This window comes from Apus apus, chromosome 5 (genome assembly GCF_020740795.1).
Source record: "Apus apus isolate bApuApu2 chromosome 5, bApuApu2.pri.cur, whole genome shotgun sequence".
NCBI classification, from domain to species: domain Eukaryota; kingdom Metazoa; phylum Chordata; class Aves; order Apodiformes; family Apodidae; genus Apus; species Apus apus.
The window spans coordinates 25613412-25638644 of NC_067286.1; the positions used below are offsets into that span (position 1 = coordinate 25613412).

General features: G+C 45.6%; 1 protein-coding gene across 2 annotated transcripts; it reads right to left on the minus strand.

Annotated features, from left to right (window-relative positions):
* Positions 1-2853: 2853 nt before the first annotated feature.
* On the minus strand, positions 2854-25233 carry CRY2 (cryptochrome circadian regulator 2). 2 transcript variants are annotated; one of them, XM_051621498.1, is made up of 12 exons: positions 25025-25233; positions 21995-22103; positions 18499-18641; positions 11333-11517; positions 10020-10108; positions 8848-8988; positions 8063-8374; positions 6871-7022; positions 6520-6722; positions 5990-6079; positions 5341-5482; positions 2854-4874 (listed from the first exon to the last, which is right to left on the minus strand). In XM_051621498.1, the coding sequence occupies exons 1-11, from the start codon at positions 25231-25233 to the stop codon at positions 5343-5345; spliced, it is 1773 nt and encodes a 590-aa protein (XP_051477458.1). In that variant the 3' UTR covers positions 2854-4874; positions 5341-5342. The 2 variants fall into 2 exon arrangements, with proteins under 2 accessions (XP_051477458.1, XP_051477460.1); XM_051621500.1 differs by having other exon boundaries at positions 2854-5149.

The following is a 25233-nucleotide window of genomic DNA, read 5'->3' on the forward strand; positions in this document are numbered from 1 at the left end:
CACAGGCATAAGGCAGGGGGGTGGGAGGGGGGGATTGCATTTTGAGGTTGCAGGTCTCATCCCAGACCAGGCAGACTCACTCTCGCATCCAGCTGATGCTCCAGGGAGCATCTTATCTTGGGTGAAGGCTCTTCTCTGCTACTCTTTCTTCCCCATCAGCCTGAGCAGCAGATTTCTCTGCCTGTCTCTCCTGCCCTGGCTTTGCAGGCTCTCTCAGAGAACCCTGGAGGCTTTGCTGTGCACAGAAGTAGACAACACTGGTAGTTCTAGGTCCTTCTTGTATTCCCTGCATACCCACTGTGCTCCTGGTTACTGTCTTTGACAGTCCTGGATGGGGTGGGTGGCTTTAGCAGTTCAAACTTTAAAGATATAGCAGGTCCCATCAGTGTTTCTTAACCATGGAGCTGTCATTGAAGGAATCATATCAGTTCTTGGCAAAGACCCAGGACATCAGCTGCTCCTCCAGAGAAGATCAAGCAGAGCCCTGCAAGGCACACAGCCCTGCTCTCACTCAGGAGTCTTGATCTTCTGCCAGGCAAACTTGAAAGAGATGTCACTCCCAGACCAGCATGGAAACAAGCACTCACTCACCCACAGGGTCACCATGCACATATATCCCCAGGGCAGCCTCCTGAGTGGGGACTAAGTGTCCCCTTCCCAGCACATGCTGCCTTTTGTCCCTTTCAAATTGTCCAACTGACCATCAGGTTCACTTCAGAGCAACTCTTCTCTGAGGAAAGGTTGTGTGTTGAGAGAGATTTCCCTGCTTCTCTCCCCCAGCTGAACCACCTGATCTCCCCTACATGCAGCTGTGATACCAGACTAGCCCTCTGTGCTTTTTCCATGAGCCATCCCTCTCACTGCTTCAGTTTCTCCTCTGACCCAATGGCCATGGCTCTGGCTGCCATCTCTTCATATATAGGTGTGATTTCTACTTTTCAAACCTCTCAGCCAGCCCCTCCTGAAGCCACTGCAGCTCCTTCTTTGTGCAGATAGAAGGAGACATGGGAGAAGGGCACTTCCCCAACCACCAGCACACGGAGCAGGTAATCACTCTGCTAGAAATCCAAGGTTAGCCGGTTTCCATCCTTAGCCACATCACTGTCGGTCCTCTGACAGAGAGAACAGATGTTCTGGCCAGCACAGAGGAGCCTCAAACCCAACCTCCAGGTTTAATTTACATTATTATACTCTGGGTAGAGAAAGCTGGACTGAGTTTGCTGTCACCCTGGCTCTTCATCTTCTAAGACACAGGCTGCTGTCTCCTGAAGGTTTTTGTCATGTATAAGCTACTTCAACCATGTAAGTGTTACTTCCTCAAGCCCACCAGGTCTTTACTGGAGACAAGAGAACTCAGCAACAGCATGAACCTTGACTGCACCCTCACTCAGTTAACCAATGCACCGTACACACTGCTCTCCTTGTAGGCCAGACATGCCCTTTTATCTGCAGCACCCCTTTGAAACACTCCAATTTGCATCTTCAAAAACTGACTTTTACATCTCAAATTTGCCAAGCAAATTAGACTCCAAATTTTAAATGCTTATATACCCAAAGTGTTTTAGAATTGTCTTTGTTAAGTTGCAGTAGTAACTCAGCTGGTATTTGGACTGGTGGTATCTGAACATACCCAACCGAGGCTAAGGCTCTAGCAACTTCTGTCCCAGCCTCATTGCTAAAGCTAGATGAGAAATGTCATGGCTAGCTGAGATTCCTGAAGTCTTGTTGGTTGGTTACTGAGAAAATAATGTGCCTCATGTGACTCTCCAAGGATAAAAAGAACATTCCAGTAACTGAGTCTACACAGAAGCAACAAAGAGGATGGCATAATGCACAAGCAGAACTTTACTCCAGCTGTGTTACTAGCTAGTTACTAGATTGCTTAGTCATGGTGTAATTTAGTATCAGCTAATTACTTCGCTGAACTGCAAGAGGAAAGGCTCAGTCACTGATAGGAAACCCATGTTGAACAGTGTTCACACTGTTCATAGCTCTGTAGTGCTTCTCTCCCGCTACCACCCTCTCAAACTAAGGAGCCTCTGCACAACTCTGGGGAACATCTGAAAACATGCTCTCACAGCATCAAAACCCAACTGCTCTCTTCCCAGGCAAAGAGCTCATCCTATGCCTGCTTTGGGGGTGCCTGTATCAGGTCACATATTGCCACTTAATCCCAGAAAGCAGTTGTTAGCCCAGGAAATGGGCATCTCCAAACTGGCACCCATTTCATGATCCTTTGTCATCTCAGTCTCCAGCAAGCTTCTGCTCCTTCCTGAAACAAAGATGGAATCTTCACTAATGGTTATTGATGGCATTTTCTTTCCCCAAGAACATGCCAAGTTGTTTTTTTTAAATGAATCAAACTGTTAGCACTCACAAATTGAGAAGAGCTTGCCACAAAAATACCTATGCAAGGACAGTGCAGCCTTGTTCAATCTGCCATCTTGTAGTTTAATTGAACATGCTCAAGCCTAAACAACACAGAAAACAGGGAACAACCATTCCTGACTCCTATGTGACAAAGTTTCACACACCTTTATTGTTTCAACTGGGAAAAAATGTGTTGATGAATCCCAACCTACTTAACAGGTTTCTTGCAGGAAGTTTCTCCCTTATCTTTGGCTGGCCTTGGGTTTCTGTGTTATACTATCTGAACAGCTCTTCCAGGTGCCACCATCCATATCACAAGTGCCGACAGACACCTTGCAAATGCGATTTCCTCCTCACCTACAAAGCCTTTAATGAGATCACTTAAGAGATTTTTTTGCCTCCCTTTTCTTTGGCTCCTTATCCCCATGGATCCAGCCCCAAAAATGCCACTTTACCAAAGGAAATAATTTGGACAACAAAAGAGAGGGTTAAAGACATTTATACAGATATATATATATAAAAAAGTAGTATTTACAGACCATTGCCTAAACATGAAACTCTCCAAATGACCAAAGTCACAATCTCTGTAACGTTAGTGTACAAAGTGCATATTTCCCCTTCCTTCTCTCTGCAGCAGAAGACAAGGGAGGGTCTCTTTTTCTTTATACCTTTCTGCCCTCAAGACAGTGAGAGTAATGTCTGTATCAGATTGAAGGAGACAAAACCTGTTGATTACTGGGTTATCCACTAGGCAGACTGATTAGCTTAGAAGAAATTAAGGGCAGGAAAAGTGACTCTTGTTTACTTGGTCAGTCTGCCCAACGTATTCCCCTGGGAAAAGCAATCTACAGTCAATGCCTGAGGGAGATGAGTGGGAAGGAAAGGTTATTCAACTATTAAAAAAATAAATTAACAGAACCAATTCAACCACCCCAGGTTCACCAGATACATGACTTAGTTTCTATTTGCAGCTGCATTGCTCCGGGTTCAAACATGGGCTCCAAAACTGAATCTGATGATCCCAGTTAGAATGGGAGACAATTCCTGTGCTTCCCAAGCTGTTAGTTGCATAACCTCACATATAGCCCCACAGTATCTGTGCCAGGCGGGGATGAAAGGTTTTGGACAGCAAATGAAAACAGTGCCAACAGCAGCCCATTGCACAGGATTAGCTACTTGATCTAATCCCTCTTGAAAACAGCCAAAAGAGAAGCTCTCCTGCAGTACTACCCTCTCCTGCCCTCTTAGATGGGAAGGCAAGCAGAGGCACTCTGCCAGCACTGTGTTGAAATGACATGCAACATGAGCAGGCCAAGGAGTGTATGGTTAAGAGCCAAGAAGGCTACACAATTGTCCTGCCAGACTACAAAGCACCAGTGTGAATGTTAATAGCAATAAGGAGCAGTGTGCAGGCTATGAGGTACAGGAGTATGCTGTGTAGAAACTCAAAACACAGATGACTACACAGGAAAGAGCAAACATTCACACAGAATGGGGAGGGGACTAAGCCTGAGGAAGACTCACTTCTAAGAGCTGGTGTGTAACAAACCCCTATCAGTATGAGGCACTCCACAGGCTACACACCAGACATTGGTCACTCCATCTGTGAGCTCTCATTCAGGGCACGAAATGCTGTAGAGTGCAGGGCACAGGTGTAGCTCCCTTATTATATGGAGCAGCAAGCTTCAGGGGGACTGCTTTACTCATATCAAGGCATGGTCTTTTTCTCTGAAGAATTCCTCCTTCTCTCAGAGTCCCTCCTCCACGATGTCAAACTGCTCTAAAGCTGCCTACTCCAGGCAACAGCACTATGGGTTGCCTTTCAGCAGCGAGGTTCCTCTGCAGGAAAAGTTTTAACCACCTTTCAAGTTTGTATCTTTTTGTGATAGTGCTACAGTTGTCCTTCATGTTGTTTCCATTGCCCATGAGTACCACCTTGATTTACTCAGAAAGCATTTATAACCCCACTAGTCTAGCCTATGAAAAGAAACACTGAGATTTTCTTGCTCTCTGATAGGATGGGTACTCCATTGTTGACATTGTAGCAGCTTCCTTCTCGTCTCCTGCTATAATCTGAATTAATCAGTGCACCTCACTGCCCAGTACTGGTGATGAGAAAGAATGTTTACTATTTCTGAGATGTGCAGATGTTGCGCCCTACATCAATGCACCAAGTCACAAGCACTGAGCCATTGTCAGAAAAGTTACACACACTCGGGAGTGAACAAGTTAACAGAAGGCTCTTGCCTCCTTAAACTTGGGCAGATTGTGGAAATGGGTGCGTAGGGGCTTATTTAGCTCTCTGGAGATCAGAAAGCCAAATATTCCCAAGCACAAGTAGTGCAGTGCCCTTTTGTGGCAGCTATTGGAATGACACATTTATATGAGACCCCAGATTTTCTGTTGTGGATCACAAGCTTCAGTCCCTCTGTGGCAGCAGGCCCTACTCCTCTGGTCACCTCTTCAGCACTCTCATTCTTCGCTTGCAAGGTGCTTGTTGCTGGCTGTAGGAGAAAGCAAGAGAGAGAATTTGCCTTGACCTACCCCTCATACTGAAAAGTTGGCAAAACATGTGACCAGCTCCTCCCTCCTGGGATCTGGAGCATTTCAGGCAAATGCCTGGACTTACCTAGTCCCCTCCTCCAGCCTGTACCCTCACCACATGGGCAAACTTGGCTGCAAACCCGTGCTGTGGAAGCTGAAGCAGCTTCACTAAAACAAACCCAGGAACAACTGTGCTGACTGTTGCAGTAACAGGGTACTGCCCTCTACTGGAGAACTGAGTAAAGGCAAAACAACCAGAGGGCCGATTACAACCAAATTACAGAGCTGTGGAATTACAGTTAGGAGCCACCTCCCTCCACAAGCAAGGCCATTTTGTTTTTAAAATGCAGGGACCAAGTAAAAATTGCATCTTGCTAGCTGCCAGAACAAGGTAGTTTACGCCAGATCACAACAGGGACTACTCACAATCATAAACTCTTGCCAGGGATCTCTGCAGCAGGGAGACCTGTCACTTTGGCTCGTTTGTACAGTTCTTCCGTGCACAGCTCTTCTGCTTCCTCGTGTTTGCGCTTCGGAGAAGCCTGGTCTGCTTGTGACAGCCTCATGGCTGTAGAGGAAGAAGAGTAATTGCAACATTTCCCTTGCCTTTAAATGTGTTCATAAGTACACCCTAGCCTAACCTGCTACAGAGCTGGGAGCAAGAACATGCAGTGCACAAGCACAGACAGACGTTGTCTCAGTCTCTCTGAAAACTTTTGAAAAAAACTTTGTTAAAAGCAGAATAATTAGGGCTCCCAGAACAAACACAAATGTATCCTCTGATGAAGGACAGCTTAAATTATCCCTGATTAGCCCTACAGGGATTTGCACTTCTCCCTTCAATGGCCACATATGATCCCATACAGGCAATAAAAGATTCACTTTAATGAACTCTTCAGCCCCTTTAGGAATGAAAATCAGGGACTTCAGAAGAAAGCCTAAAGGAAGGTGAATGTGATTTATGCTTTCTTATCTACACACACTCTTCTGCTAGGAAAGGTTCTCTCTCTCCTGACTGTAGCCTTTAAGTCGACATGAAACTATCTCAGAAGCACACAAAATAGCTCCAACTCACCTGCACTGGTGCTGCAGCCCTGCCCTGAAGCTGAGTCTGTGACTGGGCCACTGAGATCTTCCACACATGAAGGGACTGATGCCAGTAAACCTACAGAGAGGCAAGAGGATCACAGCTAAGAAACAAAAAACACACCGAGTGGGAGAAGCCTCTCACATTAGTGATCATCCATCAGCACACTCACATCCCACAGCAGGATGAGTTCAGAGCTGCCCTCACCCAGTGCTGGCCACAGACACTGTGATCTAGTAGCATATTTATTTAGGATACTCTGTCTAGTTTTTCCCAAAGTGAAGATTGGACTACTGGTGGCATATGGATGGTGCCGTGCCACGGCCAGCTCTCAAAATTAATCAAACCCCACTATTACCTGTCCAAGAGCTCAATGGAGCATTCCCTGAAAACCAGCTGAGCAGATGTGGCAGGGACTGCTTCCTCTTGCAAGGTATGGCCAGAGAGACAAGTGCTATCTATTTTAAATTATGCATCCTCCCAGCATTTTATCTCCTTTTGCAATTGTTGGTACTCACAGAGCCCCCTGTAGCGTGACAGCTGCTGGTAAATCTGCTTCATGCGCTCTATGTTCAGTCGGCTGGTTTCTGCGTGGTTCACCATGGGTTTGGGGTAGTCCACCCCAATGATACACTTTGCTGCCTTCTGCACAGACTCTGGGGCATTCCATGGTTCATAGATGTATCGGGAGGGGAAGCCCTTTAGTTTGGGCAGATACCTCCTGCAACACAAGTAAAAAGATGCACGAACACCACTTAAAAATGCAGCAATGCAGCATCCACAATGCACAGAGAGCATCATGCACCTGCCAGCTACCAAATAGCTAGGCTCACAGATCAACAGGGAGAAGCTCCAGTCACACTGCTTACTTAACAAAGTCACCACTGGGGTCTGTGCGACGTCCGAAGCCCACGGGGCAGTAACAGTGGAAAAACTGCTGGAAGAACGCACTGCACGAAAGCCACATCCAGCTGCCTGCATTGACGCTGAAATCTGCATCCAGCAACAGCTCATCAAATACCTGCAGCAACCAAAGGAAAACACCGTGAGAGCTTCCCCAGGCAGGACTCTGTGGCAGAAGGACCCAAGATACTATTTCAAACAGCAGGCACTGCGCTGGGAGAACAGCCCCTAGGAACCAGAGCAGCAGCAAAGAGGTGATCTGCTGGCTGAAGCCAGTTGGCTGGTCAATGTATCTCGTGCTTCCCGATGCTTTCACACAGGGAGGCACTCTCTGCTTGCGCTGAAAAAGTGCAGGCTTACCTCTTATGCAGCTACAAACTAAATCACTACCCAGTATTGCAGCAAGCCTTGGGTATTGATCCTAACAAGTGCAAAGTACCAACTGTGAGAAGCAGGCAGATGCTGCACAGAACGAGCACCAAAGCAAGAAGGAAGAAGCTTCTAAAGGTCCCAGAGCACAGCGTCACTGAGAGGCAGACAGGTTTCAGCTAACTCGCTCACATCCATGCACAGGCACTGCACTTTCAGCATCTGACACACTTTCAGCTTTGTGACAGGATGTCCCTGCCTCCACTTTTTGCATAGGGCAATATGTACACTGGATAGGTTCAAGCTGTCTCTCCCTTCAGATGGCCCAAAAGGAGGGTCTTTTACCTCTTTCCTTGTGAGACTCTAGACTCAGATTTCACAGTCATGGAGCCTTCCCTGACCGGCACGATGATGAATTATACCATGAGCAGAACGGTCCAGTTATAAAGTGACATTGAACTTGCAAAGAAAACAGATGGACTGAAAGAACTTTTGCAAAAAACAAGAACAAAAAAAAGGCTAGAACCCCAGTCCATATTTACCAGCAGATCCCACTAACATTTAGTTATGGTTACTGGAGACTCTTGATATTGTCAGAGCCTCATTGTAGAAGGCAGAAAGAAGTTGGGCTGTTGGCAGGCCCAAAGCCTGATAGCAAATCCTCTCTTCCACGCAACTTTAACATGTGAAGCAAAAGCCATACCTGTGTGCCCATCCTTGCAGCAAGTGCCAGGGAGACTTTTGCTTTCCTTATGGCCTCCTGCAAGCCTCTGGAAATGCCAGACTCACCTTGACTCCTGACTCCCAGCTGATCCAGAGGTCGCCCCTGGTCAGGAAGCAGGCCACTGCATGCCTGGCCAGATGGTGGATCCACCCTTCCTGCCTCAGTTGGGTCATGATTGCATCGATCCAAGGGAAGCCCGTCTTGCCCTCTGCCCACTTTGCCAAGGCTTCAGGGTTCCTATCCCAGGGGATTTGGATGCAGATGGGGTTTCCCTCCATGCGATCAAACTTTGGGTTGTTTGTGGCTGCTGTGTAGAAAAACTCTCGCCACAGAAGCTGTCCATACAGAGAGAGGGGGGGGGTGCTGTTCCGCTTCACCTGTGGAGAAGGGAACCAGGGTATTCACAAGGAGGGGAGGACTGGCTTCACTAAACCACACAATTCCCAAGTCAGTTACTGACAAGCCTCATAAAGGAACTAAATTCCAGATAATTTTTTACCCAGAAACCCCAGGTAGTAAAGTTAGAGTGCTGTTCTTTAGCTCACTCAGTACACTGACATGAGACTCAAATGTCCCAAAACTAGCAGCAAAAAGCTCTACACAACTAAAGACACAAGAGTTCAAGTTGAAGAAAAGGGTATCAGCAGATTTAAGGTCTGCTTGACTATATACAAGAGAATCACCTTTCCTCATCCAAGAGCCTCCTCTGTAGGAGCAACAAGCTCAGCTCAACAGTCAAACACAAGGGAGGCAACAGTAACTTTTGCAGTCATTCAGGCACACTGTCTGGAAACCAGCATCAGGCTATGCTCAAAACCAGGCTGCTCTCCAAATGAACCTTTTGTCTTACCTTCTTATACAGCTCCCAGAGACGATAGTAAAACAAGCGGCAGGACAAGCAGCCGAAGCGCAGGTAGGGACTGAGTCCTGTAGGGCTGGCCAGCAATGAATTGGCGTTCATCCTTGGTTTTTCGTAATTTGCAACCCATGCCTAGACATATTCAGGAGAAATGAGCCAAAAAACTCCCACATTTGTGGGACACTACTGAGGGCAGACCTCTGTGTGAGTGGCAAAGCCAGGTCTGACAGCACAGTCACTTCAAACCACTGCTGGGTAAAATCTCAAGTGGGCAATCCCAACACCCCATTCAAGAAATGCAAAACCTTTGCTCCAGTGTTTAAACCACTTAGTTATTTTTAGCCCAGAAAGAGACTAGATTTGCTTTATGTACAGGAGCTAATAACCCTGACTGCTCCTAGAAACACAGGCTAACACCATTGTTTATGTCCAGGTATGTCCATCTCATTTCACAACTGAACAAGAAAATCTGGGGAAATTCAGACCTTTTTGTGGAGCATTCCATTGATAGTTTATTCCCTCTTCAGCACAAGAATTTATACTTTGATCCTTACAACTGCCACCTTGCCATCCAACATTAAAAAGATACAAACTGTTTAAAACTGAGTCATGTCTCTGCAGCTGGGCCATTTTAAAATTATTTGCCTTGTGCACTGTAATGAAGAACTTGCGCCCCATGGAAGAAATGTTTGTGTTTCAGCAAGGGGCTAAAGGAATGATAGCTGGTGAGACAACATATTGCTAGGTTCCTGTACAAGGGGAAGGCCTTATTTTAAAGGTATGTACTTGCACTAATACCTCAGATAAAGACAAAGGAGCTGGTGTGCAGTGTGTAGCAAGGACTGAGCAACTTACAGGAGAGTTTCCAAGTTAGCACTCCTCTAAAGGAAGCAGAAGGGTAAAAACGTGGAAGAGAATCCTGTATGCTTCAAACAGCAGTATAATTAATATACATCTCTATTTCTTTGGGTTTGAGGAAGCCCAGGAGCTCCCTGCTCCACACACAACCCAAGATCACAGGAGTACAATAAACACGCCTGCTGGAGGTGACAGCTGGGGCCATTGCTAGGAAGAGCAGGGAAATAGGGGCAATGGCCAATGCCTAACATTTTTCATTCAGAGGCAGATCCTGCAGCAATCACCACTTAAATAATAGGGGTTACCTTTCTTTCCAAGTGTTTATCCAGCCGTGCCAAAGCTTCTGTCTCTCCTCCTTGCCAAACTGCAGGGGCAAGACCATCTGTAGGAAAGCCTGAAGGAAAGAACTTCATAAGATACGAAGTGATGGCTAGACAAAGAGTATAGAGCAGATTAAGCATTAATAACAGCAAGACATGACATACCGCAGTTGCCTACCATGGCTTACTTGCTGCTCTAGTCCTTCTATAACAGGCAAATCACGTGGAATGTGTGCAGTGTCTGCTCAGGGCACTACACCTCAAGGGCCTCTCCCTGCAATGCTTCTGGCAGCCTTCGGGGGACTTTTCCCGTTGCTCATAGCAGCACTCTCTTGTGTGTCTGCACTACTCAAAGGGTTCTGCTCCTAAAGTCAGAGCAGCTGGCAAAGAAACACCACTCTGCAGCTCTGTCTTACAAAATACCTTGCCAAGGACACCAGTAGCTCACTAGATAGCATGGCTGCTCCTGGGAAGCCTCCTATTCTGTTGAAAGCTGGTGCTGGAGAAAGCACTGGATTAGTGCTGAAGAATGGATGCAAAAGGGGTAGCAATAATGCAGCAAGCAGAGCAGTGTAAGGGTTGCAGACAGTCTCACATTAGGATAGATGACAAAGGAAGCAGATCTATTCAGGACACCTTCTGCTTTTATGAAACTGCTGAAACTGTGCCTTAAGGTACAATGTGATACTTCCATAAAGCTGGTATGGAGCCTCTAGTCACACACAGAGACAGTATTCTGCATTAATCCTTTCCTCCCTTGCATTTACATTAACTTCCCTGATGCAGGCCTTGCATTCCTCATACCTCAGCTCTCTATCCATCCTCCTTCTCCAAGAAAAATGCAGTACCATAAGGCATAGCAGGGTAAGTGAAGGAAGTTTCTGTAGTATCTTGTGCCTTCCTAAATTCCCTAATTGCCAATAAATGAATTAAATTATCTAAGCCTGGTGCACAGTTAGTTTACCTCTTCAGTCTGTTACATAATGTGTCAGAGATGGCAGTAGGAGGAAAGCAGCTGGCAAGGACATGAGACACTGATACAGTGGTTACACGCTCAGTATAGCAGAGAACTTAAGGACAGATGCAGAGCATTTCAGAGTGCTGCTAAAGGGGATGCTGTGCAGTGACAGCAGTCCATTTTTACGAGGTCCAGCATTTTTTGAAAACATGAGGCTGCTTCTGTGGCTAGAGCAAAGCCAGGACAAACGAGAACACTGGAGTTGCTCTGGGCACAGGCCAGCCATAAGAAACAGTTTCACTAGATCCTGTTTCAGCTGGCCTTAACTCTGGACACATACCCAGCTCTTCCAGGGATGGGACCCCATACACATCATCATGATTCTCTTGGATGTCCACTTTACAAGTCTCCATCTGCTGGCTCATTACGGTGCTCACTGGCTTCTTTGGGAGTTCCATTCGGCTAATGATGGCCTGGAAGCGCTTGTAGGTGAGGGGTGGCTTGTGGCCATTCAGCTCAATTATTCTGGAAACAAAATAAGCAAAGTGAAACAACACAGCCTCACTACCACAGAAGACAGAGAAATAACAGCCAAACTGCATCTCGCTATCTCTGCTCAAAATAGAGAAATCCTTGTAGACCTACCTACCAAGGGGTATTTAAAACAAACAAACAAGCAAGCAAGCACAACCCCAAAACACACCAGAAAACAAAACTCGCACATACTAAACCATCTTCATGAGAAAAAAAAACAAAACAGCTCCAGTTGCATCAGGCGTGCATCTCAATCTGACTGTCTCCCCAACACTGCAAATCCCAGACCTGCACCTGTTCCCCTGCCACCTTGCGACATCCTGACCTGACTCTGACCTTATTTCCTCCCCATCTGACACAAAAAGTCCCAGCCTGTTAGTGACCCCTCCTCCATCCATCTCAGATGAGACAAATCCCTATTTGCGTCATTCCTCTATCCTCCTTATCAGAGGAATCACTGTCCTCCCCCATGCCCTAGTGTCATGAGCAGACCTGTCTCGTGCTGTTCACCTGTGTCAGATGATGTTACGGAAAAGACATCCACAGTTCCCCACTGCTCTGCTTCACAAAGCATCCACAGCCTGCTAGGGCCATGCAGTCTTATTTTTCCTGTGACAGAAAGCTTTGAGAAGCTTCCTGGGCAAGGGAAGCATCCTCAGGGTGAAAGTTGCCATTTTAAACCTCCTCTTACGCAGGGAGAGGAAGAGTTAACAGCAAAGCAGACAGCACCGGGATCATCAACGTTACATAAAGCTGAGGCAGCCAACCCCACAGCTCACAGAGGAGCTGCAGAACAGCAGCCTTCCCCACCCATTACAGTCAACAGCTTATGCAAGGGGCTGGGCTTAAAGCCGAGCGTTTCGCCGGCGCCACGTGCCTCCCCTTCCCCCCGAAGCCGCACGTGTAGCGAGGAGGAGCGACACGCCGGCTGGTCTGCCCTGGCCCCGCCTGCCCCGGCCCCCGCACGTGTGCCCCGCACGGCCCCGGCCCGCCGCGCCCCCCGCCTCCATCAGCAGCCCGGGCCGCCGTGAAGGGCTTTCCGACAGGCAGCAGCGCTGTCAAGATTAAGAAGGAAGCCTCCTGCAGTTCCCTCCCGTTTTCCTGCTCGTAAGTTGTAAACGTTGGGAGAAAAGGGCACTGACAGGCAGGACAAGGGAAGGAAGGCAACCGGGACGTGGGGAGAGCACGAACACTGCGTTTTCAGTCCGCAGCTATAAACGTGACCTCAGCACAGCCCTCTCTGCCATCCCTCCAAGCACGTGTACTGAAGGGACCCTTCAGGCACACATTCTGCCCTGTACCTTCTTCATACTGGAGAGCATCTCCCCTGCCTTCACACATGCACCTTTCATGTGTGTACCTGGCTGTCTCTGTGTACCACCCCAGAGAGGGAAAGAGATCACAAACCTTCATGGATCCTACCCACCACAATCTTCTCTGAGGCTTGCACTGAGCACCAGGGTCCCCAAACAAGACCGACCAGAGTTCCCTGGAAAACCAGTGCTGCTGCTCAAAAAGAGGTGAGGCATTTGCAGTGACAGCAGCACTCTTAAGAGAGGATCACTTCTTTCCAGAGGAATTCAGAGCTTGGAAGAGAAAAGGTGACAAAGCTGCGCCGTGTTTGCCCTGAAGTGCTTGGGATGGCGGTGGAGAAACCACAGCTTTAACACTGCCTCTTTTTTCAGTCCTCTTCCACAGATCTGAAGAGGCTGCAGCTCCGTCTGAGATCCACACTATTATACCGCATTCCAAATTCACAGCTAAAACTTTTGTGAGCAGATACTTGGAACAAGTCACTCTGACTTGCAGGTGAGTGCAATCTGTATTTGACATTCTCAAAAATGTGAATACAAGTGAAGTTACCTAGTACATAAAGCTCCTGAATTCCTTAACAGTTATTGGATCTGGGACACAAGTCTAAAAAGAGATAGGACTAGAAGTTGCATGTTTCACAGCACCTGACACTGGCACTATGCAACAAAATTTCAACGTTCCACAATACCACCATAAAAAGAAGTAACAAATACTGAGTACTGTACAATATTGGATATTATACAGTATTGGGTATGATACGATAGATACTGGGTATTGTAGTGCCTTTCAGCCTCTGTACAAAGATTTGTACTGGAAGCCCCCCAAGCAGGAGTCCCTTCCTTCCTCCTACTGTCCTTCTAACCCACAATCTCACAAGACTTTCCCTGATGACAGAAAAAGGGAGTATCCTCCCCCAAAATTAATACTCCCATTTCATCTGTCTCCCCCAGCAAAACTCACAGACTACATGTGGCAGTTATTCTTGTAGTTTTCTTGAAGTGGAACAGAGAACAGCAGAATCACTACTCATCATACAAAACCTAACCTTTCTAGTGTTAGTGAGGAGACATAAGAGTACCAGACTAGCAAAATATTGCCCAGTGCTACCTGGCAGTAATACTTAGATGCCAGAAGTTCTGTGGGTCTTTTTGATTGTCACAGAGTCACACTTTACTGCAAGAAAGCAGGCAAGCAAAACCTGGCCATAGTTCTGGGGCTGCTAGGATTGTAGGGTATCCTACAGTCAGTCACCTGTGACAGCAAACTTTGAATGCAAACCCTCACAGGTGTCAGCTTCTGACATCTCCACAGCAGTGCCCCAGCAGGATGGCTACCAGGCTAGGGAAAGCTGCTCCTCTCAGATACCTGACACCTCAGGGTCAGGCAAGGGACTCAGTGTGCTCCCCCTGCTCCCTCGCCCAAGGAAAAGCTGTCAAGCAGACTGCTCAGTAACACACCCCACTACCAATTCACACAGACTATGAAGATATCCTTGCCAGTTTATGCAACTGCTCTGATCTAGCACCTCGCTCCACAGACTATGTAGGGCTACACAAATATAAGACATGGGCTATTTCTACAGTTCAAAGGGGAAATGGAGAGAGAACCAACAGATACTGCACACAACAGACACTGGACTAAGGACAAGCAATTCAACTTTGGCAGAATCACACACATGAGCAGATGAAAGATGAAGAAGTGATTTGATGACAGGCTAAGTACCAGCACAAGGAGAAAACACCTGACACCAGAGCACTATGCAAGACATACAAGGATAACAAGATCTGGCAGGCAGAAGTCTGACTTAGCCTTCTTCGATGGAAATAAACCACTTTTTTAGCAGAGTGCAATTATGAACTGCAGAACAACCAAAGTATGCACGCTTCCCTGGTGCCTGGTTCCTTTAACTTAGTACATATCGTCCTATCAAAACATGTTTAACTTCCATTTCAGCCTTAGGCTAGAATATCTGAAGAAAAGATGCTTCTAAAGCATGCTGCAACCACACAAGCCCACAGTTTTCTTGTCTGACCTAAACCAATCCCTCTGAATAACCCAGGCCTGCCTGGGATTACAGAAACCACAACAGCAAGCAGGCTACAGAGGATTTAGATCCTGAGGAGAAAACAGGCATACCCACAGAAGAGACAAAACAACCTGTCAACTGGAAGTCATCAGACAGAATAAATGCAAGTAAAGGGCTTTGAGCAGGCTAAGCTGATACCCAAGAGATTATCTTCTCTGACTTCTACAATCTGAGCATCGCTAATCTTGACTGGGAATTCCCAGATTTTCTTAGGTGTTATTTTTCAGCACTGATGCTGATTTTCTATCACACTCTTCCTTGTGTTGGGGTAGTGGAGGGGAAAGATGCTCTGATAATCACACAGCTATGCTGGCAGTGCCAACAAGGAGCATACTGTAATCTTCCTACTGGGTAAAACTGGTCAAATTCACAAATTAACTGAATGAGCTCTTTGTAAATGTTTAAAAGGAGCTGTTGGAGGTAGTATCAGGAACACGTTGCAGAGGACAAGAGAAGGACTGCAAGAATAATTTATACGGAAGTGAAAGGTTAGACTAAATTGTTTAAAACCAGTCCTGTCAATCTTGTTGGAAACTTGATTAAAGAAAGATGAGAAGTAGGATACCACCATCAGGTTACTAATTATTCAGGAAAAACAGTAGGCTAAGCAGAGGGACAACACATACCATGAGTTAAAAGACTGGGTAACATGACTGTAGAGTGATATACTCTTGAGAGGGGCTTCCAGGAGAAATACAGAATTAGAACTGTATTGCCACTTGCTGAGAAAACTCAGGGATGTGGAAAAGCAGGAAATGTCAGACCAACTATCTCCACAGACTGGATAGGTGTCACACCCTGCTGCCTGCCAAAACCCAATTTTCTAGTTACCACAAATGACTGTTCCATGGAACAATTAATCAAGAACCCACAAGGAAAGCAATTAATTATTTGATCTTAAGCAGTGCTAAGGTATAGCTGAAAATGTTAGTTGGCACTTGCCTGCTCTAACAGTGACTTCAGAATGCATCAATTTAACATCCTTCCAGAAGCAACACCATCAAAATGGCTTTTATTTCAAGAAGAGAAATGCATAAAAATAAGGAGGCATGCTAAGCAAAAAGAACAAGCTGAGACACCAAACACTGAGAGACAACACAGAGATAATCTGAAGATGATGTTGGGGGAAAAAAAAAATCAACAACTGGACACAAGCCATCAAAAAAGATTTCAGAAAGATCATATGAGTCAAAGCAATTAAAGAATAGCATCAGTAAAGATAATAGCAGGCAAAATCCTTCAGAAAAATAAAGGCTAAATAAAGGTAGAAAAAACCCAAACTTCAGTAGGTTAAATGAAAAAAACCCAAAACACTAAAGCAGCCTCCTTGCACCTCCCAACCCAAAAGAAAGTTTGAGAAAGCTTTTAGAAAAAAAACATAAGTAGTAAAGAAAAAATAAAAAAACCCTTTACAGACACTCCAGGATATTTATAGGGCCAAGAGGTGATCAAGTAGTAAAATCAGACAGCACAACAAAACAACCCTGCATTTATTTTTCATGTGTATTCATAATGGAGGTATTCAGGGAGGTTATGACTAAATCTTTTCAAGGAAATGTATTAGGAGATGTCACAGACTGGGAAGTCAGGAAGAAATGCCACAAAACAAACCCATGCTTGAAAAGCAATTGCTTGCCAGGATCAGCAAACATCAGGAAATACCCAAACTAAAAGCTGCTGCATGTGACACTTGCCTTAAAACTGTTCAAATACTATGAGGAAAAAAAAAATCAAATACAGCTCCAGATTTAAAAAGCATCTCAAGGCCATCAGAAGGATGACAGAATAGTGCTGGATGTGCATTTGGCAGATTGTTGGAAAATACTAATCGAAATGGTGAATGCACAGCACTTGCAATATGTTGGAGGGTCAATTTGGTCTTGGTAAAGGGAAGTTGTGCCTCAAAATCTGTTAGTGACAGTTGAGCCTGGAGCAAGGAATTGATACGCTCTACCTGGATATTCAGAAGCCATCAGACTAGATCCCTCACTGAAAATTTTAAAAGAAACCATGATAAAACAGGATAAAGGAAATGGTCCCTGCAGACAGAAAATTCTTTGAGATCCAGAATAGAGTAGGAATCCATTTTTCCAACAAGAGGAGAAATCCTACACATAGCTGAGCTAAAGCTTGTGCTGTTCAACGTTGCTCATAAAATATCCAGGAAGGGACAATAAAAGAGCACGATGATGAAGTTCACTAATGCAATAAGCTGAGATAGCTAAAGATGTAAGACAACTTAAAAACTTCCCTCTCCACCACATGAACAGCTGACAAAAATATCACATGAAATGCAGTGTTGGTTATGTGGTTTCTCCATATGCATGGCTACGCAATCTTACACTTAATTATATAGTAGCAGCTTCTCAAATAGCTATGATTATTCTGAAAGGAAGCCCCAAGATAGCAGCATTTAGCAGCACTCAGAAAAAGCCAAAAGAATGCTAGTGATTATTAGAAGACAGGGAACCTCATGGCACTACAAAAATCCATGTCCCTCCTACATTTTGAACGCTAGCTACAGTTTTCACCACTGCTCTCCATCTCTAGAAATACCCAGAAGTATAAAAAAAGCTGACAAAACTTAGAAGAGATATGGAACAGATTCCACCTGAAAACTTAAGTAAACTTAAGACTCTCCACCCTGGAAAAGACAAAGATTACATGAGGAAGGATGTACGTGGCATTGACATTGAAGGGGTGAGGATGTACTAAGCATTCATGGTCTTTTCTAATGCAAAAATTAGAAAGCAGCATCTGCTCAAGAGACAGGTTCAAGAACAATCCCCTCACTTCAAACAGAAGCATTTCCACACCTCATGTGCTAGCTGCAAAGCTCCTTCCCATAGGAAATGATGGATACGGAAGATTTACTGGAGGAAATCTACATTCAATATTATTGACACAAGTCATGAAAAAAAAAAGTAAGCAACCTGTAAGAAGTGGACTGAAACGTGGTTGGAGTCAAGCATACTTTACAGTCTTAGGTAAAATATCAGCTTCACTGTTTAAGGAGATCATATATATAATCTCCGTAGGTGTATATATAAGTAAATATATAAAACTCAACATAAAGGCAAGGCTCCCCAGTAGCAAATACCAAACAAAGACAAGGCATTCAGGTTTTAGAAAAAGGTAAGTTTGCCCCAATCTATCCTGTTCTACTGTCCGGGCACATCCATCAGTTAAAATCCCTGCCTTCATAACCAGTTTCAGAAAACAGAGCAACTGTCTTTATTACAATGAAGCAAAAAAAAGCAGTCCATTCAGTGAGGACATGCTCAAGGAGAGCAACCAAAAGGACACAGATGAGCAACTTAAATGACTGCCAAGTACAGAGTTTAATAAGCTTGAAGAAACACCCTTCTGTATATTCACATCACAGCCAGCACTTTGACGTGCTCTAATCAAAACTGCAAGTGCACAGAGTAATCCTGTTGACGCCTCTTAGGCTCAGAGGATGAGAGCAATCAACGCATAGTGATCAGCGTAAAGGAGGAGAGGGAGGTCTTCCCAGACATGACAATTCCAGCCTTGCCCCGGCAGCATCTCTGCCCTTGCTCCCCCCTTACCTGTCCAGGTCATAGAGGGTGTGGGAGTTCTCTATCACCACCTCCACGCCAGCCTCCTTGGCCAGTTTGACGATAGCTGCGTCTCTCTCCTTACCAAACGGCTCTGAGTCATATTCGAAGGTGAGACGAGTGACTCCCCATTCCTGCAAAAAACACAATATATAGAACTATCAAACAGAAAATTCTTTCTATCCAGCACAGTTACGAACCAGGATTTCAGAACTCCTGGACACTGTTAAGTCCTAAAAGCTTAGAGACTGTTCCTGTGAGGAGAAGCCAAACAGTCATAACCAAAGAATCAACAATGTTACCAGCTCTAGCAAACTCTGCATCTGTTATGCAAATTCCTAAATGTCAGGTTTAAAACAGTAAGAGGAGGTTTGAGTTATTCTCAATTAACGTTCTCAGGTTACAGCTCAGTCTCCAAACCTAACAAGACGTTGTTTTGTTGCACATGCCATCCAAAAGTAACCCTACCGTCCTGTTCCAGCATTTGCTGGGAACGCATTTCAAGAACGTTTTCACTAGAAGTTCTGCTCAGAACCCCATGTTTTTATGAAGTAAAACCAATACACTCTCAATGTCTTCCAGTATCTCTTTAAAGCCATCACATAACTGGGGACCAATGTTCAACCCAAACAGCAAAACACAGAGCAATGGGAAATGCAGGACAAAGGATGGCAACTGAGTGGACATTTCTGGTCAGCAGAGTATGATACTGCAATTCAGGTCTTGCCTTTGGGGACTTATTTTACCCTAGTTGAGCCATTCACCTTTCTGTGTCACAACTTCAGTAGATTCCTCAGGGATTACATGGAATAGGCCTTATGAAATAGCATTCAGTATCTTCCAGAGCACAGTTAGCTCTCAAAGACTATGGCCTAGTTTTCCTCAGAAAATGAATCCTATGCAAAGACGTTTATTGGTTTCCACAGCAACTCTCCTGACACATCTGTCAGGCAAAGCAGCACCCCACAGATAAGTTTAGCAAACACTTTCAGTCAAACACAGCCAGAAATCTACAGAGACACTTAAACTACCTCACACAACTAAGATACAGACCACATTCCGCAGGTGAGACAGTCTAAGTCACCTCAGTATATATAGGACAGTTTTTTCTACCTTGGAACCAGAAACAAAGCACAAAGACCATTAAAAAATAATGGCAAAGAAAGGGGAGTTAGAAGCAGAAAAACAACTATACAAGTACCCTTCCTTTCTAAACTTTCAGATTCAATCCTAAAACTAGTATTAGGAAGGACAGAAAACAAACACTTATGTAACACTGAATGTACATCTCAAAGAGGTCCTTCACTCTTTTATCAAAACAAGAACATGACAGCATCCATAACTCAGAGAAGGGGTCAAACAGATACGATTCCAGGCCCTGCCTGACTCCTGTGTGATTTAACAGCTTCATTTTAAACTTTTCTTGCTTTTATAAGAAAGACAGTATCAGCTGGAAGGGTTGGAAAAGATCCCTTTGGTCTTTAAGAAACATCTGTTTCTTGAAAGAAAGGAATGGAATAAAAAAACATTTAAGGCTAACAAGGACTTTAGGCAAGAACACAAAACTTCCAGTTCAGGTACTTCCTACAGTTTTGAGAAGCCCACTGCTATATATGGTAGAGAAGCACATAGGAAGCAGAGCACAACCAACTAGAAAACAGCAAGCTGTATGACAATAAATTGCTGCTGATATAGAAAAGGAAAGTTGTGACTGACTTGTCTCTTCATATCTAGCCTACAGCAGAGAAAAACTGCAGGGGGAAAAAACCCCACACCAAAGGGACTGTGCCAAACTTCAGTGAACAAACAATATGCTTTTCTTTGATAGAAGAGGTAAAATTACAAATGTTTGTTCAGAAGTGAGACAAAAGAGCCTCTGCAAAGGTTATCACTTCTCAAGGTATCCATGCATACATAACAGTGCCTTTGCAGCTACTGTTACAACGTAGCTCAGCTACTGGCAGCAAGAGCAGAAATTATTCTAGGTCTAAAGTGTTACATTACTACATGTGACATAACTCTCTTCTCAGCAGCTGACAGCAAAGCATGAGATGCTGATAATTCATCATTCAGTGCAGCAGCTCTGGAGGCCAGGAAAGCCATACATTTACCATAAAATAGCATAACCTTCCCTATTATTTTCAGCTCTGTTAAAGCACATCTAAAATATTCATCAACTGACCTGGCCAGGAAAAACAGTCTGCAGCAAAAAGCAGGTCTGGCTGATTTCATAAACATCTCTCGAAATCACAGACTCTGCCAACTACTTTTTGTTCTTTGACCAAAGCAAGCATTTTTCTCCAGCAAAGTATTAATTATCCTTTGAATATCTTGAGCTAAAATAAGGAGGACATGAACTACTACTAGTCAGAACTTATTTGGATATCAAAAGACAAAAATAACCCAGGCTCTGAAAAGGCTAAAATTGACACATGGTTTGTGTCGTGTTAAGAAGCAAAAATAAATATTAATGCCCTTTCTGACTTGTAGAGTCAGATTCCTCTGCTGTGCTCCAGAAAATACACATCAGAACCATTTACAGCAAGAGGGTATAGATTCAAGTTTACCTCTCCTTCTCAGCAGGCAGTCTATAACAGGCGTTGGGGACACTAGTTCTGTCAATGGTTTGTCATGTCCACATGACAAACCCAATTCATAGGACTACTGTGAACTTTTTTTTTCCTTTAGCTTTGTCACTCTAGCAAAGACACCATAAAAAAAGCTTTAAAGATAATATTTGGGAAATATGATCTTAGAGCATGATAGAGAAGAATGGCTTGAGGAACCCTGATATTCAAGGAGATCCTCTTGCCAGCCCTGTCTCTCTCACAATCTGCTGCACTGACATATCACTTTAGAAATGTATCCCACTAATCCATCATTGATCACTGAGGTCACTGCATATTCTACCATCCTAAAGGGTACATCCACAGGAAGCTTGGAGCCTAGCTGTATTCTGCTGCTGAGCTGGCTGAACTGCAGCCTTGAATAGAAGATGAAAAGGAAGGTCACAGAAGCTTCTGAATTCTGCAATTTTAACAAAAAGTCCTATTTTCAATTCCCACACAGATCAGTATGCTTTTTCAGTTGTCTGTAAAGGTGAATGGACATAGCAGTTTTCCCAAGTAAAGGCTGCAGGAAGAAAATGGCCAGTAGGGAAGAAGTTCTCAATGCAGAGGAGTCAGCATGTCACACTGCAGCCCTGTAACATCTGACTTATAAACACAAAGGCAAAGACCACTATCCAGAAAGAGCAGCTCAAGCACCCTGGTTACACCTTACTATTAAATTTCTTTGCAAGTCTGAGTTCAAAGAGTATAAGTGGCCCCCAAGATGGCCCGTACGGATAGTAGCTAAACTTCGTTGTAGTTAAAGAGTTTTTTATAGTGAAGAATCAGCGAGAAATCATCAGTGAGTGAAACCAAGAACAGCACCAGGACATGAGTTTTAATTCACTGTGTTTCAGAAAATGACTTTATTCTCTTACTTTAAAAAGTCTTGGGAAGACATCTGTTGGCTGCCCTCGCACAACAAACAAGCGAGAGTTGAGTTTCCTTAAATTGTTGTCCAGATCTTCCAGAGATTGAAGCAGAAATCTGCAGAGAACAAACAACAGCAGTTAGTGTCAGACAGTTTGGTTACAACTAAAAGACAAACTAGGAGAATGTGCATGGAACTGCACCACTAAATCAAACTGGAAGTTAGGACAAGAAACAGAAAACAAGAATTCATATTCATCCGTGACCTGTCTACCAAATGCTATGGTATTTCAGCACCAGCCAGCTCCCAGCCATTCATATACATGTCCTGTTTGTCTAGGTGCAAGAAGTTTCCAAGATTTTCTTCTTCCTGCACCCCTCTTCCCATGTTCTCCCTCAGAGCTGGCAGCACACCCTGTCAGCTCCTCCTTCAACATTACAACATGGAAAAAAGCATAAACTCTGTAATTTACTACAGTATATTCTTTCATGGGTTCTAGGTAAGGAATTTTGTGTATGAAGTAGAAAGATGATGATAGACTACTACAAGGGAAGTAATGAATTCCTACAAGAACCATGCGAGTTTTACAGTTCAGACTACAAACAGGCAATGTCACAGCAGAGGAATGTAAACTCCTAGGTCTGTCATAGCAAGAGATTGAGCAAGAAAATTTCCCAAGGCAAGAATTGTCTGTAGTTGGAATAGTTGCAAACAGAATTGCAATTTATCTTTTACCATGAAAATACAAAGACGAGAGCATGCAAAGACATTTATCTATTCCCTCCCATCCTGAAACTGTAAAAAAGCATTTAGGTGCTTTTTGCATTTAAAAGTGTATCGTACTGACCTCCCACTATGCTATAAAACATCAAATCTATCATATTTTCTTTCACAGCCACACGTCACCCCATACACATTGTAACCTCACTTTGTCTAACTCTGCAAAAGACACCCTTTAAAACTTTAATCTCCACTACAGCACGTGGCACTGCTGGCAAACTCACAATGCTTTGTAAGTGAGCAGGCCAGCCTCTACCCCTCCCTCACTCCTACATGCTCACTTTGCAGCGTGACCAGCAAGACATGAGTATCTTCATCAGCTCCCTTAAGACCACACAAAGCTAACAGGAAAGCTAAGCTACAGATTGCCCTGCAAACCAGGCAATTCCTCTCTCAGCTGCACTGCCCATCATGAGAATTGCAAGCTTTGAGATGGACCAACCTCCCTCTGCACTTCCTGAGGGAGAAAGGGACTCATGGAAAGAAGGGCCTGGTATCACAAAACAGGAAACCTAGAACCAGGTCAGAGTGACCTAAACAAACCCGTCCCCTACGTCCAGCCCACTCTCCACCTATTAGAGAACATCAACTTTCCAAGGTGTTCTCAAAACTAAACAAGGGTTACTCCTTTATGGCTGACACATTGCATGCAGTTAAATAATAAGGAATTCTCCACATGAAAAATTTTTGGGAGCTAGGTAAAACTCAAAAACATTTGCTTTTGGAGCATGGAACTCTGAATACAAGTAACTGCATTTAAAAAAAATAGCTAAATAAAGCCAAGGTTCCCAGTAGGAAACAATGAAATTCCACTAAATATAAGTTACTTACTAATATACTTTTGCCTAACAGCCAGTGGTGCTAATTTCTGACATTTGTAGTAGGTACAGACCTCCAAGAAAGCATGATTTAAAAACACTTCACAAGCTTGTATATCCCCTAACTAAAAGCAGTGTTGGTGGAAACAAACAAGGATTAAATGGATCAGGAATTAATCTTTTGGGGGTACTCGTTTTTTCCAAATCAGGAGAGCTGACAACAACAACAGCACGTGAAAGGCATTTTCCACTGCTTCCTGCAGAAAGCCTGCTTTATGGAAAGATCACTTGGGATTCCTAGGATAGTAAGCTGTAACAGAACCCACAATCTCTGTAATGTGAACATCTACCTTGCGGCCATTTCTGCACATTAACAATTTTTAAGCCATCCTCTGCCGTGGGTTCTAGAAATGGTTCCAGCTCACCCACACTGTGTCAATCCTCTAAGATGAAGCTCAGGTGCACAGCAGAGGCAATGAGCTACAACTGCAGGTTTCCTAACACACAGCCACGGGACATTTCAAAGAGCACTTAAGAAGATATTTAGCCAGATGGCTGTGCTGGCCGCTATCCGGACAGGGCAGTGTGAGGGCAGGGAGTGGTCTGCTTCGCTTGTATGCAGGGAGCCTTGCACAGCAGAATCCCTACCTGGACTGGGTTTCCAAGGGCTCAGGCAGCCGAGACCCGGCACGATGGCATGATGTAATGTTACTGGCTACCACGACGTGAAGTCGTGCTCTCTGTACAGACATCACTCATGCCATACATTCTTCCATTTCCAGAGAGAGTAAAAGCCGAAATGGCTTAACCTGCACCTCGCTAGCAAGAACCGCGGTGTATTTCCGTACCAAGCCGGCGGACAGGAGGCAGGCAGGCCTGCGCACATGCCCACGCGCACCCGAGAGGCGGGGGCAGGCGCGGTGGTGCAGTCACGCAGCTCTGAGGATTCTCTGCGCCCGCCTCTGCGTGCAGGGAAACGCGTTTCCGACAGCTACACCCTCACCGCTTGCTGCTGCCATACATTGGCCCAGCTCGGAAGGAGCAAGCCTGACGGTGTCACGCCAAGGCGAAGGCGCTCTCTCACACAGTCAGGCAAGACAGCTGTGAAAACCCTGGCGAGGCCCACGGGACAAGCCAACCTCTCTCCTGCCCGGAGCGGATGGCGGCAGCAACACGCGGGCCGGGCCGGACGAGGCAGCGGGCGCTGCGGCGGCGGCCGGACCCACACGGCCCGCCCGCCCTCCCGCCGGGCCCGCCGCCCCTGCCCAGCCCCGGCGCACCGACCCCGCCCAGCCCCGGCGCACCGACCCCCCGGGCACACCGACCCCTGGGGCACCGACCCCCCGGGGCACACCGACCCCCGGGGCACACCGACCCCCCGGCGCACACCGACCCCCGGGGCGCTCCCGCGGGCCCGGCGCTCCCGCAGCCCCGCTCACCGCCAGCGGTTGATGCCCACGGCGGAGGAGGCGGCGAACCAGGGGTCGAGGATATAGATGCAACGGAGGGAGGCCGCGTCCCGCAGCGCTTCCTGCAGCGCCGGGTTGTCGTGGAGGCGAAGCCCGCGGCGGAACCAGTGCACCGAGCGGCAACGGGCCGGGCCGGGCGCCGGAGCCGGGCCCAGCGTGACAGCCGCCATCGCCGCCAT